Here is a 14,391-nt window from a genome sequence, read left to right on the forward strand (position 1 = left end):
GAAGCTATTCAGATTAGCTCCTATATCCCTTTCATATGTCCCCATTCTTTTAATTTTTGAACACTTTCTTTTTTAAATTTATTTTATATTTTTATTTGCTCTAATTAGTTATACATGACAGTAGATATAAAGTTACATGGGTTGTATAATCATATGTGCACATAGGGTAATAATACCTGATTGGTTACTTTCTAGCATTTGTAAGATGTTGTAGGGTCACCTTTTTTTAGGAACATATAGGGCCCCACTCCTAGAATCAGCCATTTCTCCACTTAGCTCTAGTTATATTTATTGGAAAACATCGGAAACCAAGATCTGGATGCCAGGTGTGTCCATAGTTGTTGGAATATGACTACTTTTTAGTCCCTGTCAACAAAGTAGGAAAGGTATCTGTATATGCTGGTTTACACGTAAATATCTCTATTTGTGAACCTGTCTGTATCTATATTAAGCTAAACATAAATTCATACTGATGCATCCTTAATTCTAATCCAGTATGACACAGTTCATTCTAGCCTTCTCCTCTTGTTCATCTATAGTTTCCATGTCTCAACAGTGAGAAACTTGGCTCCCACCAAACATTATCCAATTTATTTATTCAACTCCAGCATATATTATACTTCTTTCTAGATCATAAACCCCTATCCCCATGAAAGACAGCTTTACTAATGAGACTGTACTACTTTCAGTTTCTTTAGTCTTACAGTTTATTGACTTAGGTTGCCTTCTTCCTCAACCCTGACTTATTTTTTTTACTTTATTTATTTTAATTGTAGTTGGACACAATACCTTGATTTTATTTATTTATTTTTGTGTGGTGCTGAGGATCAAACCTAGCACCTCTAACATGCTAAGCGAGCATTCTATCAGTGAGCCACAACCTCACCCCCAACCCCCACTTCTTTAAGTAAGATTATGCCATTTGTTTGTTATGTTCTTAGGCTTTTTTTTTTTTATCATAGTCTGTGTGCTATTTTAGGATTCTTTGTCCTTCTGATTGATTCTTTTTATATGCATATATTAAGGTTTACTCTGTGCTCTATAAAGTTTTGATAGAAGCATGGTGTCAAGGATGCAGAGTAATTCTCCCACTTAAATATCCTCAATGCTTTTTCTATTCAAATCAGTGGTTACCACTGCCTCCCTCCCCAACCTCCCTCCTTACCTGTTACCTGCCCCAATAGTTTTTCCTTTTCTAGAATGCCATATGATTGAAATTATAAAAATATGTATAACCTTTTTAGTCTGGCTTATTTCCCTCAGCAAAGTGTTGACCCGTGAATTAATAATATGTTCTTTTTGTTGTTGTTGTAGTATAATATTCCATTGTGTAGGTGTATCACAATTGACTTATCTTTTCATCTATGTAAATGATATCCTGGTTGCCTCAAGTTTGGGTAATTTTGAATAAAGTTGCTATAAGCATTTGCATACAGGTTTCTGTCTGGATGTAACATTTTCAAATCAGTTGAGTAAACCTAGTAGCACAATTGCAAGGTCATATTTTAAATATATGTTAAAATTGTAAGAAACTGTTGAACTCTTTTGCAGAGAAAAATAAACCATTTTTCATTCCCACCAGCAATGAATCAGAGTTCCTATTGCCCTACATCCTTGCCAGGATTTGGAATTGTTGTTTTTGTTTTGTTTCTTGCTTTGAATGTTAGCCTTAGAGTCTATAGGTTTGTATAGGTTTCTTAATATTTTAATTTGCATTTCCCTTATAACAAATTAATATATCTTCTTTGGTTAAATGTCTATTGAGATATTTGTTTCCATTAAAAATTTTTTTTAGTTGTAGATGGACACAATATTTTTATTTTTATTTTTTTATGTAGTGCTGAGAATCAAACCCAGGGCCTCACACGTGCAAGGCAAGCACTTTACCACTGAGCCACAACCCCAGCCCCCAATTTTTAAATTGTGTTTTTTCTCATCATTTAAAGAGTTATTTATATACTGTATATAAGTCCTTTAACAGATATGTGGTTTGCAAATATTTTCTTCCAGTCCACAATTTAGTTTTTTAATCTCTGAACAGTATTTTTGGTAAAACACAACTTTTAAATTTTAATAAGACCTGTCTTATTATTTGTTTTTTACTTTCATTCATGGATTCTGTTTTTGATGTTGCCTGTAAAACTCATTGCCAAATGGAAAGTCACACAGATTTTCTCCTGTATTGTTGCTTCTAGAAGGTTTTGTGTTTTACATGTAGGGCAGTGATTCATTTATGGATAATTTTTATCGAACGTGTGAAGTAAGTTTGGAAGGTGTAAAGTGCATATCCAGTTCCTTTTTTTCCTCCCTATTATTTATGGAAATTCATTTATTCTGCTACCATTTGTTGAAAAAGCTGTCATTTCTCCATTAAATTCTTATACCTTTGTCAAAAGTAAATTGGCCTTTTGTGGTCGTTTTGTGGACATGATATTCAGTTCCATTGTTATATGTCTATGTCTATCCCTTTATCAATATTATGCAGTCTTGATTATTGAATCTTTATATTAGATTTTGGAATCAGATGTCCTTAAATTTTGTTCTTTTATTACAGAATTCTTTGGACTATTCTAGTACCTTTGCCTTTCCATATGTATTTTAGAATCAGTTTGTTCATAATTGCAGAGGTCCTTTCTGGAATCAGACGGTTTTACACATACCTTTCAAAGTGAATGCTTCATAAAACTTTTCAGCTGTGTACCTATTGAAATCTAAGACACATGGAAATTATCAACATTAGAGGAAATGGGGTTTATTGCTCTGATTTGATCATTACCTTTTGTGTGCATGTATAAAATTATCATACTATACACCACCCATCAATATGTACAAGTATTATGTCTAATTAAAAAAATTAAACTTTAGATCTCTTTTTTAGAAGAGTACTATTATGTTGTTTATCAACTGCTAAATAGTATTGTTATAGTATAGGTATGTCCATAGATTTTGTTAGATTGATCACCCATTTTGTTCATGAAATTTGTTTCTGAATGGATTTTATTTTTTGCTTCTTACAAAATCAAATTCACTCCCCAAATATAACAAATCTATTTTTCATAAAGCATCATAACTCTTTTGAGGTAGATGATATTCATGTTTTATAGACAAAAAACTTTAAGCTACTTGGCCAACGACTCAAAGTCAATCAAGCCACATTATTGGAATTATCTACCTCAGATTTATCCAGGCAACTCAAACTTAGCATATCCAAAATGAAACTTATTAATTCATTCTTAAAACCTGATCCTTCTCCTTAATCCCTTATCCTGATCAGTGACACAACCATCTGCCTACATATCCAAGCCAAAACTTCTCAGAATCCCTATTAAATTGATCTCTTAATTTTGTTTATTCTCTTTAGCCAAAATATATCTAAATAGAGCCTGTTCTTTCCTCATTGTTTTCTTCCATTGTATATATTTTAATTTGTACATTTATTTGTTATACTTTTTATTACAGTATATTGAAATTAGCATTCCTTTAGGCAGAGCCTTTTTCATTTCTCTGTGTAGCATTAGTGTTACAGAGGAATAGGAATGGGAAAAAGGAAAACAGACCTAAGCCTTTTCTTTAAATTAATTAATCCAATTAATAAATATTTATGGAACATATACTATGTCAGTTATAGTTCTAGTTACTGGGGACACATTATTATGGTACCAATTTAGTTAGGAATATCATCTAAATAGTTACACTGATACTTAAAACAGTACTAACTGATAAACAGAATCATTGGTTTCTAGAAAGTTTATAAGAAGGGCTTCTACTGTATCATAGTCTGGGGGTGCAGATCGGTGGGCTTCAGCATACAGACTATACAAAAACAGAATAATATGTCAGCCTTGTGTCAGATGTTAGTATAGAGGTTTGTTTCTCCTCAGCTATCTTTGATTCTGAACCTTCAAGAGAGCATTTTAGACTAAACTTTTAAAAATATGCATCAAATTTATAACCAGACTTTGCTTAACTGTGAAACATATTTAGAGGCATTGAATATAGGATGAAATTGTACGATTTATTTTTTTACCTTTTTTTAATGCCCTATTTCCTGCTTTCTATAACCTTCAAGTTTCCTCCATCTTTTGTCTGATCTCCTTTGCCACTTCTGACTTTCTTTTTATTTCTGTATTGTAGTGTCAACCTAGTCTTATTCTGACACCTTTCTACTTTCCTTTACCTCTTCAATTACCAGTGTTTTTTTTTCTTTCTTTACTTTTTTGGTTTTCATCCAAAAGTAGGAAAAAAGTTAAAAGGATTCAAGTTAAAATGATTTAGGTATACTACTAATATACATATGTTTTCATACGTACACTCAAACTTTTGAGTTTATATCTGTTTTTAGTCTCTTTGTTATTGTTAATTTTTCTTAAGTATATCACATGTAATGCTGTCAAAAAATGAGAATAAAAGCAAACAACTCAAAATTTTCTGGTTAGCTGATCACTAGTTCTTTATCACTTGAAGTCAATATTATGCTTTTCACATTGAAAACAGTGAATGACTATAGCTTCAGAAAGGTAAAAGATGATATTGACTTATTTAGGAATAAATCAAGAAATGTGACATTTCATGGATGGTTTCTTTTACTTAGAGTGCAAGGTTGTCAATTAGAATTTGCATGATATAGGAAATCAATTGAAACTTGAGCCCATGGACATTTACTTCAGCAAATTCTTACCAGTTATCATGACTGTCAAGTTAGACTGTAGTAGGCATAATTTAGAGTTTACAAAAGGTTGAGATTATTTTGTCTAATTGTAAAGCTTGTATTAATGAAATGTAATTTATAGTTGGTTAGCTATATTTTGTGTAACACCATCTATTAATTTTAAGTCTTTACTAAACCAATAAATTGTTATATGCTATACATGTACCAGTAAACCCTGGTTCCCCAGAGTTATCTTTTATGGAAAATTGAAGGCTTATATAGCCGTTCCAAATTTTCTCTTTTATGAAAAGGTAGGTAGGTTGTCTAACGTTTGTGTTGTTTTAAGTAATATAGTAAGTGGTATAGTTATTGTAGGCCTGGATTTAATTTTCTGAAAATTACTTTTGTTAATTCTTAATTTTTAACTAGATGTTGAATGAACCAGCTTAGAAAATTATGCCAAGTATACTGAATCAGCACTTACTGTACTAACATCAAAGATCTGGTCTTATTTTACAATAATCTATCAAGGTTGGGCAAACTAAGAACCTATGATACAAATGCGTCCCACCTCCTGATTTTGTAAATAAAATTTTATTAAAACCAAACCATACTCATTCACATATATGTTATTTATAGTTGGTTTTACACTACAAAGTTTAGTAGCTATGACAGTAAACATAGACAAAACCTACATTATTTATTATCTGGCCCTTTATAGAATGTTCACTGATCCCTACTCCATGTGATCTAATAGATTAAATTATAATATAATCAATTTTTGATATCTCTGACAGATACTCCTTGAGACTTACAAAACACAAATAGAGAAATATAAGTTATGTGTGTCTATGCAAATTTTCAAGTCGCCAATTAACCTTCTTTAATTTTTTTGGTAAAGTTCTATTTTTCTTTTGATGGCCATGTATCAGTACACTTATCAATTAGACAAAATAATAATAAAATAAGATAGAGATCCAAATGTTAAGTGGTTGACTTTTCTCAGTCATGCTCAATCAGATCTAGTATGGTAGACTTCATCAAAAATAGTTCCAGTTCAATTATCAGCAGATGATAAGTCATTATATATTATGTACTTTCAGAGTAATTTACACAAATTACTCAAAGTCTGAATGCCAAATTCATATGCCTGGGATCTAATATAGTTCTCAGAGAAAATTTGACTTCGATTTAGAAAATTATTAGGTGATTTTAATATTAGAATAAATACTAATATTAAAATATTAGTAATTTAATATTAGAATAAATACTAATATTAAAATATTACTCTTTCCTATTGAGGTGCTAATTTTAAACATTTGAACTCTTCGTCTGCCTCTCATTAAAGAATATTTTTTCACATTACAATGTCTAAAGATAACTTACAAGTATTACGTAGAAATTCCATAGTTTTTATTGTATTGATTATCTGGTAGGTACAAATTATGTAGCCTGTTTATATTGTTACTTTCTTCCTGTAATATAACTATTTTACACTGAAAATGGAGATTTATTACTTTTGTTACTAATTTTTTTTGATAACTATTCTTAGGAGTCTACAAATCTGAGGTTTATCACATTAAATTATCAAGTTTAATAGAAGTAATTTTTATGACATTTTTAAACATGTGAATTGGATTTTATTTGGAAACTGCCATAATCAGTTCTTCATCTGATTTCATTTTTAAAAGCATAATATTAAAATGATATTTCCCATGACATTTGACTTTCTTTTTTTTTTAATCTAGACTTCCTTCTTTTGTTATTTTTTATTTTTAGTTATAGCTGGATACAATACCTTTATTTTGTTTATTTATGTGGTGCTCGGGATCGAACCCAGTGCCTCACACATGCTAGGCAAGCACTCTGCCGCTGAGCTACAGCCTCAGCCCCCGACATTTGACTTTCTTAAAAATCATATTTAGCCATCCAATAGCTAATGGTTAAATGCTACTGATAGTCCCCAAATACTTGTACTGTGACCATAAATAAATGTAAGGGTTTTATTATCATACTTTTCTGCTTTTTCAGTTGAGTAAAGAAAAGAAATACTTATCTTCACAATTCTTATAGAACAAGCTTTGTTAAGTAGCATCATTGAAAACTCGATTTATTTTGGAGGAAAAAGTGATAAAAGACAAGAGTATTTGCTCTTCCTGAAATGTGAATTCAAGCAGGTTTTAGTAGTTTGAAATGCATTGTTATATATAATTCAAAATTACTATGCCTTCCTGTTATACACTATTTGAATATACAGAGATAGCTTTTTATATGTCACTTTTTAATATGTTTATATATTTTTTCTGTTAAGATGCTGTGTTTTAAAATTACTACCTTGATGCTGTGTTTTAAAATTACTACCTTGAGTGCAGTGATTTCATCCATTTGTGGAGTTTGCAACAACTTTGTGACATATTTATCAAATAATTTTATTTTAATTTTTCCTAATGTAGTATTTATTGAGATCCAAATGTTAAGTGGTTAACTGTGCTCACTTATGCACCACCTATGAGACTTAGCACAGTAGACTCACCAAAAGCAGTTCAAATTAATTTACCAGCAATGAAAAATTATATCATGTACTTTTAGGTGCAGTCATTCTAACTATTTAAACTCTGAATTCTAAATTCATGGGCCCAGGATCCTGTGTAGTTAATATTAAATCATAGGAATGCAGTTTTGGAGAGGGGGTTAATCTTGAAAAAACAGGAACTTGATTATCTAAACTTTTTATTGTAATTTTTAAATAATTGAGATTGTTTCTAGAATCTGTATCATTTCACTAATATCCATTACAGGTTCTCCTTTAATTTGCCCAATTTAATAATTACCTAAATTATATTTTAGAAATTTTCTAATGTCTGTCACTTAGAATTTGTTTACTTTCAGACATTCCTTCAGTCCATCAACATTTATGTTGTTCTATAAACATCATGCCTCTTTTGAGACAGTGTATTTATGAGGGGATCCAGTTTATTTTCTTTGTCTTTAAATTGAATGATTCCTTAAAAAAAGAGAAAATAGCAATGTTAAAATGTGGCCCAATTTTGGTCAGCATGTCTATATAGTGTATTTGTCTTAACAAATAGATAGCAGCAAGAGATTTTCAGGTCAAAGTTAGTGTAATTATTTGTCACTGTTTTTGAGGGAACATAGTTAAACTTTGAAATAAAAATACTTGCCTTGTTTTACTTGTGATGGCATCCACAAAAGAGGAAATACAGTTTCTGTTAAGAATTGGAAGTCCAGGAATAAATATAATGATGAGAATGAGTGCTTCTATCACTGGGGAACTTTCTTCATCTAAGCACATATGAACAATTGATCCTTGTAGTCATATATAGCAGTAAACATTAATAACTTAACAGTCTGAAGTCAGTGCAGAAGATATAGAGCATTATTGAAAGATGGAGTCGAGCAGGTGGCACTTTAATATGTTCAGTGTCATGGTTGACTCTAAAGACTAGTCGAATGAAATTACTTGAGGTTCTAAAGATTTAAAAAGCGAACTCATTTTGCTGCACTAAGGAAATGCTACTGATCAGGCTTTCTGTGTCCCTTTTTTCTAGGCTAGAAAATATTAACCCTGAAGAAAATGACATGGTAAGCCATTCTCTGAGGAGATTTCTTGATGTCAGTCTTATATCTTAGAGGCTTAAGTTCAATTGAGTGGGTTTCAAGAACTAAGATGTGGGAAAAAGAAGAATTGACACACTAATAATGTACATCTTTGCTGCAATATGAAAATTCAATAACTTCACTCAGTCAATTTACAATTCACATGTGCCTATTAATTAAAACCCTATATTAAATAAAATATATTAAAACTTCATGTCTGACTAACATATAATGGTGTTGGTAGACATTACAGGAATTACTGAACAGAATAAACAATGCCGACACAGGAATAGCTATTCAGAAGAATGGAGCTGTAATTGTGGATAGAATCTACAAGACCAAGGAATGTAAAAAGAGAATAACTGCCGAAGAAATGAATGCAGTGATACAAGAACGGGATGCTGCTTTGTCTCAGGTAACTATGCATGTATCTGAAAAAGCATATAATTACCATTTCCCCCTCTTTTTTATCCATTAAAGAGTGATTCTTGCCCAAATATTATTAATTATCTTTAGTTTTTAGAGTTTATACTCATGATTAGATATATTAAAATATTTACATAATTTCCTTCTACCACTGTTCAAAATATGCATCCTCATTTCTTTATAAAATTGAATGCATCATCTTTTGTTAGTAAAATAAAACTTGTTTTATAACACGTTAATTTGTTATTAAAATTTTATTTTATTCTCAAAGTAATCTCTTGTATACTGGACTTTTTTTTCAAGTTCCAGTTTTGTGAAGGCTGAGACTCTGCCTTTATTACTGTTTTATTCCCAATGCCTAATTTGGTATCATTAGTAAACATAGTTGAATGGGTCAAATTATTAGCATATTCTTTTCTGAGCATGACTTGCACTTCCTGCTCTAACTCAAACTGTTTCCTCCCTGAGTCTACTAGCTCCACTGCATCTTCTCTAGAAGTGGCTGTATTCTTTCCCATACCAGTTATACTACTGAGCCCATGTTTTTAGATCATTGTTTCTTTTTCCTTTCTAAACATCTCTAGCTTTGAATCTCATGCATCAGAAAACACTGCCCAGTACACAATCTTGTCACAGTCATGTACATATTCCTGTGTCATTTTCCTTGTTTCAGGAAGATTTTAAGATCTGCTTCTCTTTCTCTTCAACCAACCCCTGTCATAATTAATTCTTTGTGAATTAAATATCTATATAACTGACCCTTGCAATGTGCCAGTCTCTGATTTCCTGAAATTTCTCTCCTTCCACTAGTATACTACTTCAGCCATGTACTCTATGGTCATATCGTATTCTTGGTCATTACTCATCTGAGTTTCAAGTATCATGCTTCTGAATTCCACCTACTATCTTTCTAACTCACTTACTCTAGGACTCTGATTGCAGATATCTCTCATCCCCAGTGAGTTCATACATGTCTCCAGCTTTGCAAAGTTGCTGAGGTTTGCCTTGAACTTGTGATCCTCCTGCCTCAGCCTCCTGAGTTGGTGGTATTACAGGCATGTACCACCACACCCAGCTCTAATTCATATTTTTTTCCAGCCTGCTTAAGACTGTCACAGCCAGTTGTTCCTTTTTTCTCCTACTTCATAAAATGTTTCCTATTACCTTATTTCTAACACAATACAAATGGTTTATCATCACCCTTGGAGACTGGGACGGAATTTTTGGTAAGTCTTTGTCTCACCCTAGTACTTTGGATGAATCCTTCCAAACTCACAGCTTAGTATTCCTGAGGACCTACTCCTGCCAGATCCTGTCAGTATTGTCTCCTCAGCATTGTAAGACTCTGGAGAAATCTTCTGTTTCCTCCAATTTTGTCATTCGGTCCTATCTAACTGCCAAAGTTTGCATGGTTTCTCTGTCCTCCTAGTCAAAGTCTGATTTCTCTGTCCTTTTGCCATACCTAAAATCTGTAAAACTCTGGAGAAAAAACGAGTGCAGACTTCAAATTACCTCTCTCTAATTAGCCCCTCTTCAGGATCATAGCCATTCCAGTCATTATTACAGCCACATAATTTTGTGCATTTATTCTGATGATTTTTTTGTTTATTCTGGCTTTTCTAGTTCATGGCTAGAGTGTTGGTCTGCCACAAATGGTTCTGTCCTATACTAGATGTGGAAATGTGACATTTTTCTTCAGATTAGAATCGGAAAAGATTCTTGAATTTGTAAAATGGACTGATTTATTCTTGTGCATTATATTACAGTTATAGAAATATCTAGAATTAGAGGATAAAGCTAAAAACTTTCATTTCTTTAGCTTTATAAACTATTGAACTAATAGATCACTTTACATCTATTTCAAGATATGGTAAACTAGAAAAAGTTAGTGAAATACTCATGCATCCACATTTTATTGAGTACCTAGTATGAGCCTTGTGCTGGGAACTGAAACAATGATAAAAATCTAAAAGGTTCCTACTCCTTTAAAACTTATATTTGCTATATATAGATAGCAAACAACAAATAAATAAATTACAGTAGTGGTAGGATGAAAATAAAAAGATAATGAATGAACTGCAGTTGATAGGATTGCTAGGATGATCAGGCTTCTGTTAAGGTGAGTAGCTGACCTAAGACATGAAAAGGGAGGAAGGTCTAGCCCTGCAAAGAGCTGTAGAAAGAATATTCTATCAGAAAAGGAGAGATCAACAATGCTCTGAGAGATGGACACATACTTAAGGCAATGATGCAAATGCATCAAACTTGTATCCAATTAAAGTCTAGTGAGCAAGGAAGATAGTGGCAAGAGATTAGACAGAGGTCATAGGTAGTAGAAAATTCTGTGTGACATTGTAGATTATGGCCAGGAGTAGAAATTTTATCAAAATTTTATTGAAAGACAAGAGCTATTGAAATAGTATAAGCAAAAGATAAAGCCATAATAATGGCTTAGATAAACAAGTTTAGATCTATAGAAGTATTTTGGAGTAAACAGGGCTTGAAAATGGACCGGATTTGGAAAGAAGGGGCCAGGAAGAGTTGTAGCTGACTCCCATGTTTGGGCATGAACACTGTAGATATATTCTCTTTTGTGATGGAGACTTTGGGAGATTGTGATAAACATATTTGGGGAGGGAAATTAAACTCTCTCTTGGAGATATATATATATATATATATATATTTGAGATGATTATTTAAAATTCAGATGAAAACACTGAGCAGGCAGTTAGTTACTGAGCCATCAGCGCATAGCTAATTAAAGCTGTGGTACTACATAAAACTAGAGAAAGGTCATTGAGAAAAAAGAGAGCCCCAGGACCAAGCTCTGTGGTATGCCAATATTTGTAGTTGGAAAAGTAGGAGAATCTAAGAGGAAATTTAAGAATGTTAAATGAGGTAAATAGAAACTAACAAGTGTGTCAGGGAAAGCAACAGAAGAAAACATTTCCAGAAGAAAGTAAGATGAGAGTGGCCAATAGAAACAGTAAACATATACAACTTTTTTCCTCCCTGTAATGCAGGTAGAAAAAATGATATTAAATAGAAAGCAGGCTCCTGGTGTCTTAGGATTTGTTCTCTTTTCTATTGCAAGATTCTAAAGCATGTGGTTGTTGTATTGATAAAGAAGAAAGGAGAGAAAAGGTAATTGTAGTAGCAAGTCCTGGAATAGATAGTTAGATTGAGGGTAGATAATTAGGTTCTAGAACATAGCCAAACATAAAGAGTTGCCTTTTGTTTAGAAGAGGGCAAAATACTTTCATTATAATAGAGGTATACAAAGAACATGGATGGACATTTAGTGGTATAAAAATGAGGTTGAGGTGCCATCCTTTTCTCAATAAAATTTTTAATTTGGATTCTTAGTGTGATGTGTTTAGTGTCTGGTGCTAAAGATTTATAAAGTAGAGACAATTTGAAATTGTTGTTTTGGTTTATGTGAAAATGAATATAACTAGAAAAAAGTAGGATTGCTAGGTAGAACTGAATGCACATTTGAGAGTTGGTGGAATGAGTAAGGAAAACCCATGAGGAAAGTTGCATGATTGCTTCTAGCAATATTGAAATCTTGAATATAGTGTGGCATTGTAGGTACATGATTTAACTGAGATTGTAATTTTAATGGGTGAAGGGGCCAGGGAGTCATTACATCTGTGAACCAAGGATTCTCCTTTGAGTGCCAGGAGAGGAGTACTGAGTAATATAGAAGCAACCAAGGTGAGTGAGGTGTCACGAAAGGAAAAATCCTGGATAGTAAAACCAATGTTAAGTCTGTGTATTGGAGTTCTTGTTTTGTCATATTATTGTCTCAGAAGTGCAGTAGTGATTTATAATGAAGAAGGAAGAAAAACATTTAAAATAAAGACTTTGAAGGTATTGTGATGATTAGAGTCAATGTATTCCAAAAATTTTTCTGTGTAATTTTCATATGGATCTATAGAAAGAAACCTAAATGGTGGGAGCCCACACAGTCAACAAACCAGACCACAAGTGGTAAAAGAAACAAGGCATATTTGAGGAAAAGTTATGAATAATTTTAAAATTGTGAAGAATTTCTTATTTATATAACAAGTACAGAAATTAAAATCTGAGAAGTTAATATAATGACACATATTTCAAGATTCACAAGTCCATGCTGGAACATTCTTGGTCTGATTATGAATTTCTCACTTGATATTCTATATAACCAAAAGTCACTGTAAAGAAGCAGATTTGAGATCTAGGCATGTGCATAAACTAATAAAAAGCTAACATTCCATTTTAGCAGAGGGAATAATCAGATAACCTAATGTCTTAACCTCTCTTTTTTCCAGGTTTTCTTTACTTTTTATTTCTTATAATTATCATAATTAATAGCATATAATAGATGCAGAAAAATGAAATTATTAGAAGTTGACAAAAATGTCATACTTAAAAATAAATAATTATAATATTGTGTTTCATGGTTTTAGAAATGTGTTTAATGTTATTCATTATAGTGATTGTAAACTTTTTATTGATTTTTCCCATCAATTTGACAATTTACCTTCCTGTCATACAATTATTTGCCTACTTGCGTCTTTCCCAGTCCGTCTTGCTAAAGTGTATTGTTAACATTCCACCAATTGTAATTACTCTTTTTTCTTATAAAATCTTTATAACTTTTTGAAAGTATAGTTAACTTTAGAAAGTGCAGGTAAGCAAAAACAATGAAAAAGTGCTCTTATAAATTTACTTCTTGAAATCATCATATACAGGTTGTCTTTTTTCAGTGTATTTTTTAGCAAATGTACTATTTTTATAACTTGATTTTTCACTTAGATTTTATAATTTGCTAGTCTTATAATTTTAAGATTGTTAAGATTTGTTAAATTCATCTGCCGTTTGGAAGACTGTTTATATGTTTTCTGTTTGGATAACTACAACATTTTTGTAGCTAAATTATTACATGCATCCATGTTACTTTTCTCAGAGAAAGTTCCCAGGAATGAGCATGATGGAGCAACAAATACAAACATTTTAAAATAAATGTATTCTGCTGTCTGTCCTATTCTCTACTATCCTCCCTCCCAGACAGCAGAATACATCAGACACTAGAAAGGCAATATGTCAATCAATGGAAGGGTAACTGATGTGATACAGCAATCTGTATACGGGGTAAAAGTGGGAGTTCATAACCCACTTGAATCAAACCGTGTAATATGATGTATTAAGAACTATGTAATGTTTTGAACGACCAATAATAAAATTAAAAAAAATAAAATAAAAATAAAATAAAATAAAAATAAATGTATAATTCCAAATAGAATTTGTAGAAAAGTTGTATTTAAACATGTTATTTTGAAATTCATTCATGGGGACTTTCAGTGAATAAAATGCTAAAGAATTTTTAGACTTTAGGCAGTATGTAACTCAAGGAATTTTAATTTTCTACTAATACAGAAAGTGCTATTTTTGACAAAGATTTCAGCACTGCCTAAAGTAGATTGAGTAATATACTTCTAACTTTAAGGAGAACAACTTCGAACCTATTTATAATTCAGGCAAAGAATGGTGAAGGTCCAAACAAGAAAAAAGAGAAATGAATGCTATCGAAATAAAAGTTTTTTTATTTTGTATTTTTTAAATGGAGGTAGTATAACTTACTATAAAATAAACAAATATAAAGTGAAGGATTTGATGATTTTTTACATATGTCTGTAATCACATAAGGAGCACCC

The 14,391-nt window shown here is 31.7% G+C and overlaps 1 protein-coding gene across 1 annotated transcript in view; it reads left to right on the top strand.

The window, feature by feature from the left end:
* Mipol1 (mirror-image polydactyly 1) overlaps nucleotides 1-14,391 on the top strand; it is a 323,741-nt gene that overhangs the window by 126,340 nt on the left and 183,010 nt on the right. The window contains exons 9-10 of the mRNA XM_026408983.1: nucleotides 8,218-8,251; nucleotides 8,511-8,681. Coding sequence (XP_026264768.1) covers nucleotides 8,218-8,251; nucleotides 8,511-8,681 — 205 coding nt within the window. The remainder of the gene's footprint in view (nucleotides 1-8,217; nucleotides 8,252-8,510; nucleotides 8,682-14,391) is intronic.

The sequence above is a fragment of the Urocitellus parryii genome, chromosome 6, assembly GCF_045843805.1.
Source record: "Urocitellus parryii isolate mUroPar1 chromosome 6, mUroPar1.hap1, whole genome shotgun sequence".
Classification (NCBI taxonomy): domain Eukaryota; kingdom Metazoa; phylum Chordata; class Mammalia; order Rodentia; family Sciuridae; genus Urocitellus; species Urocitellus parryii.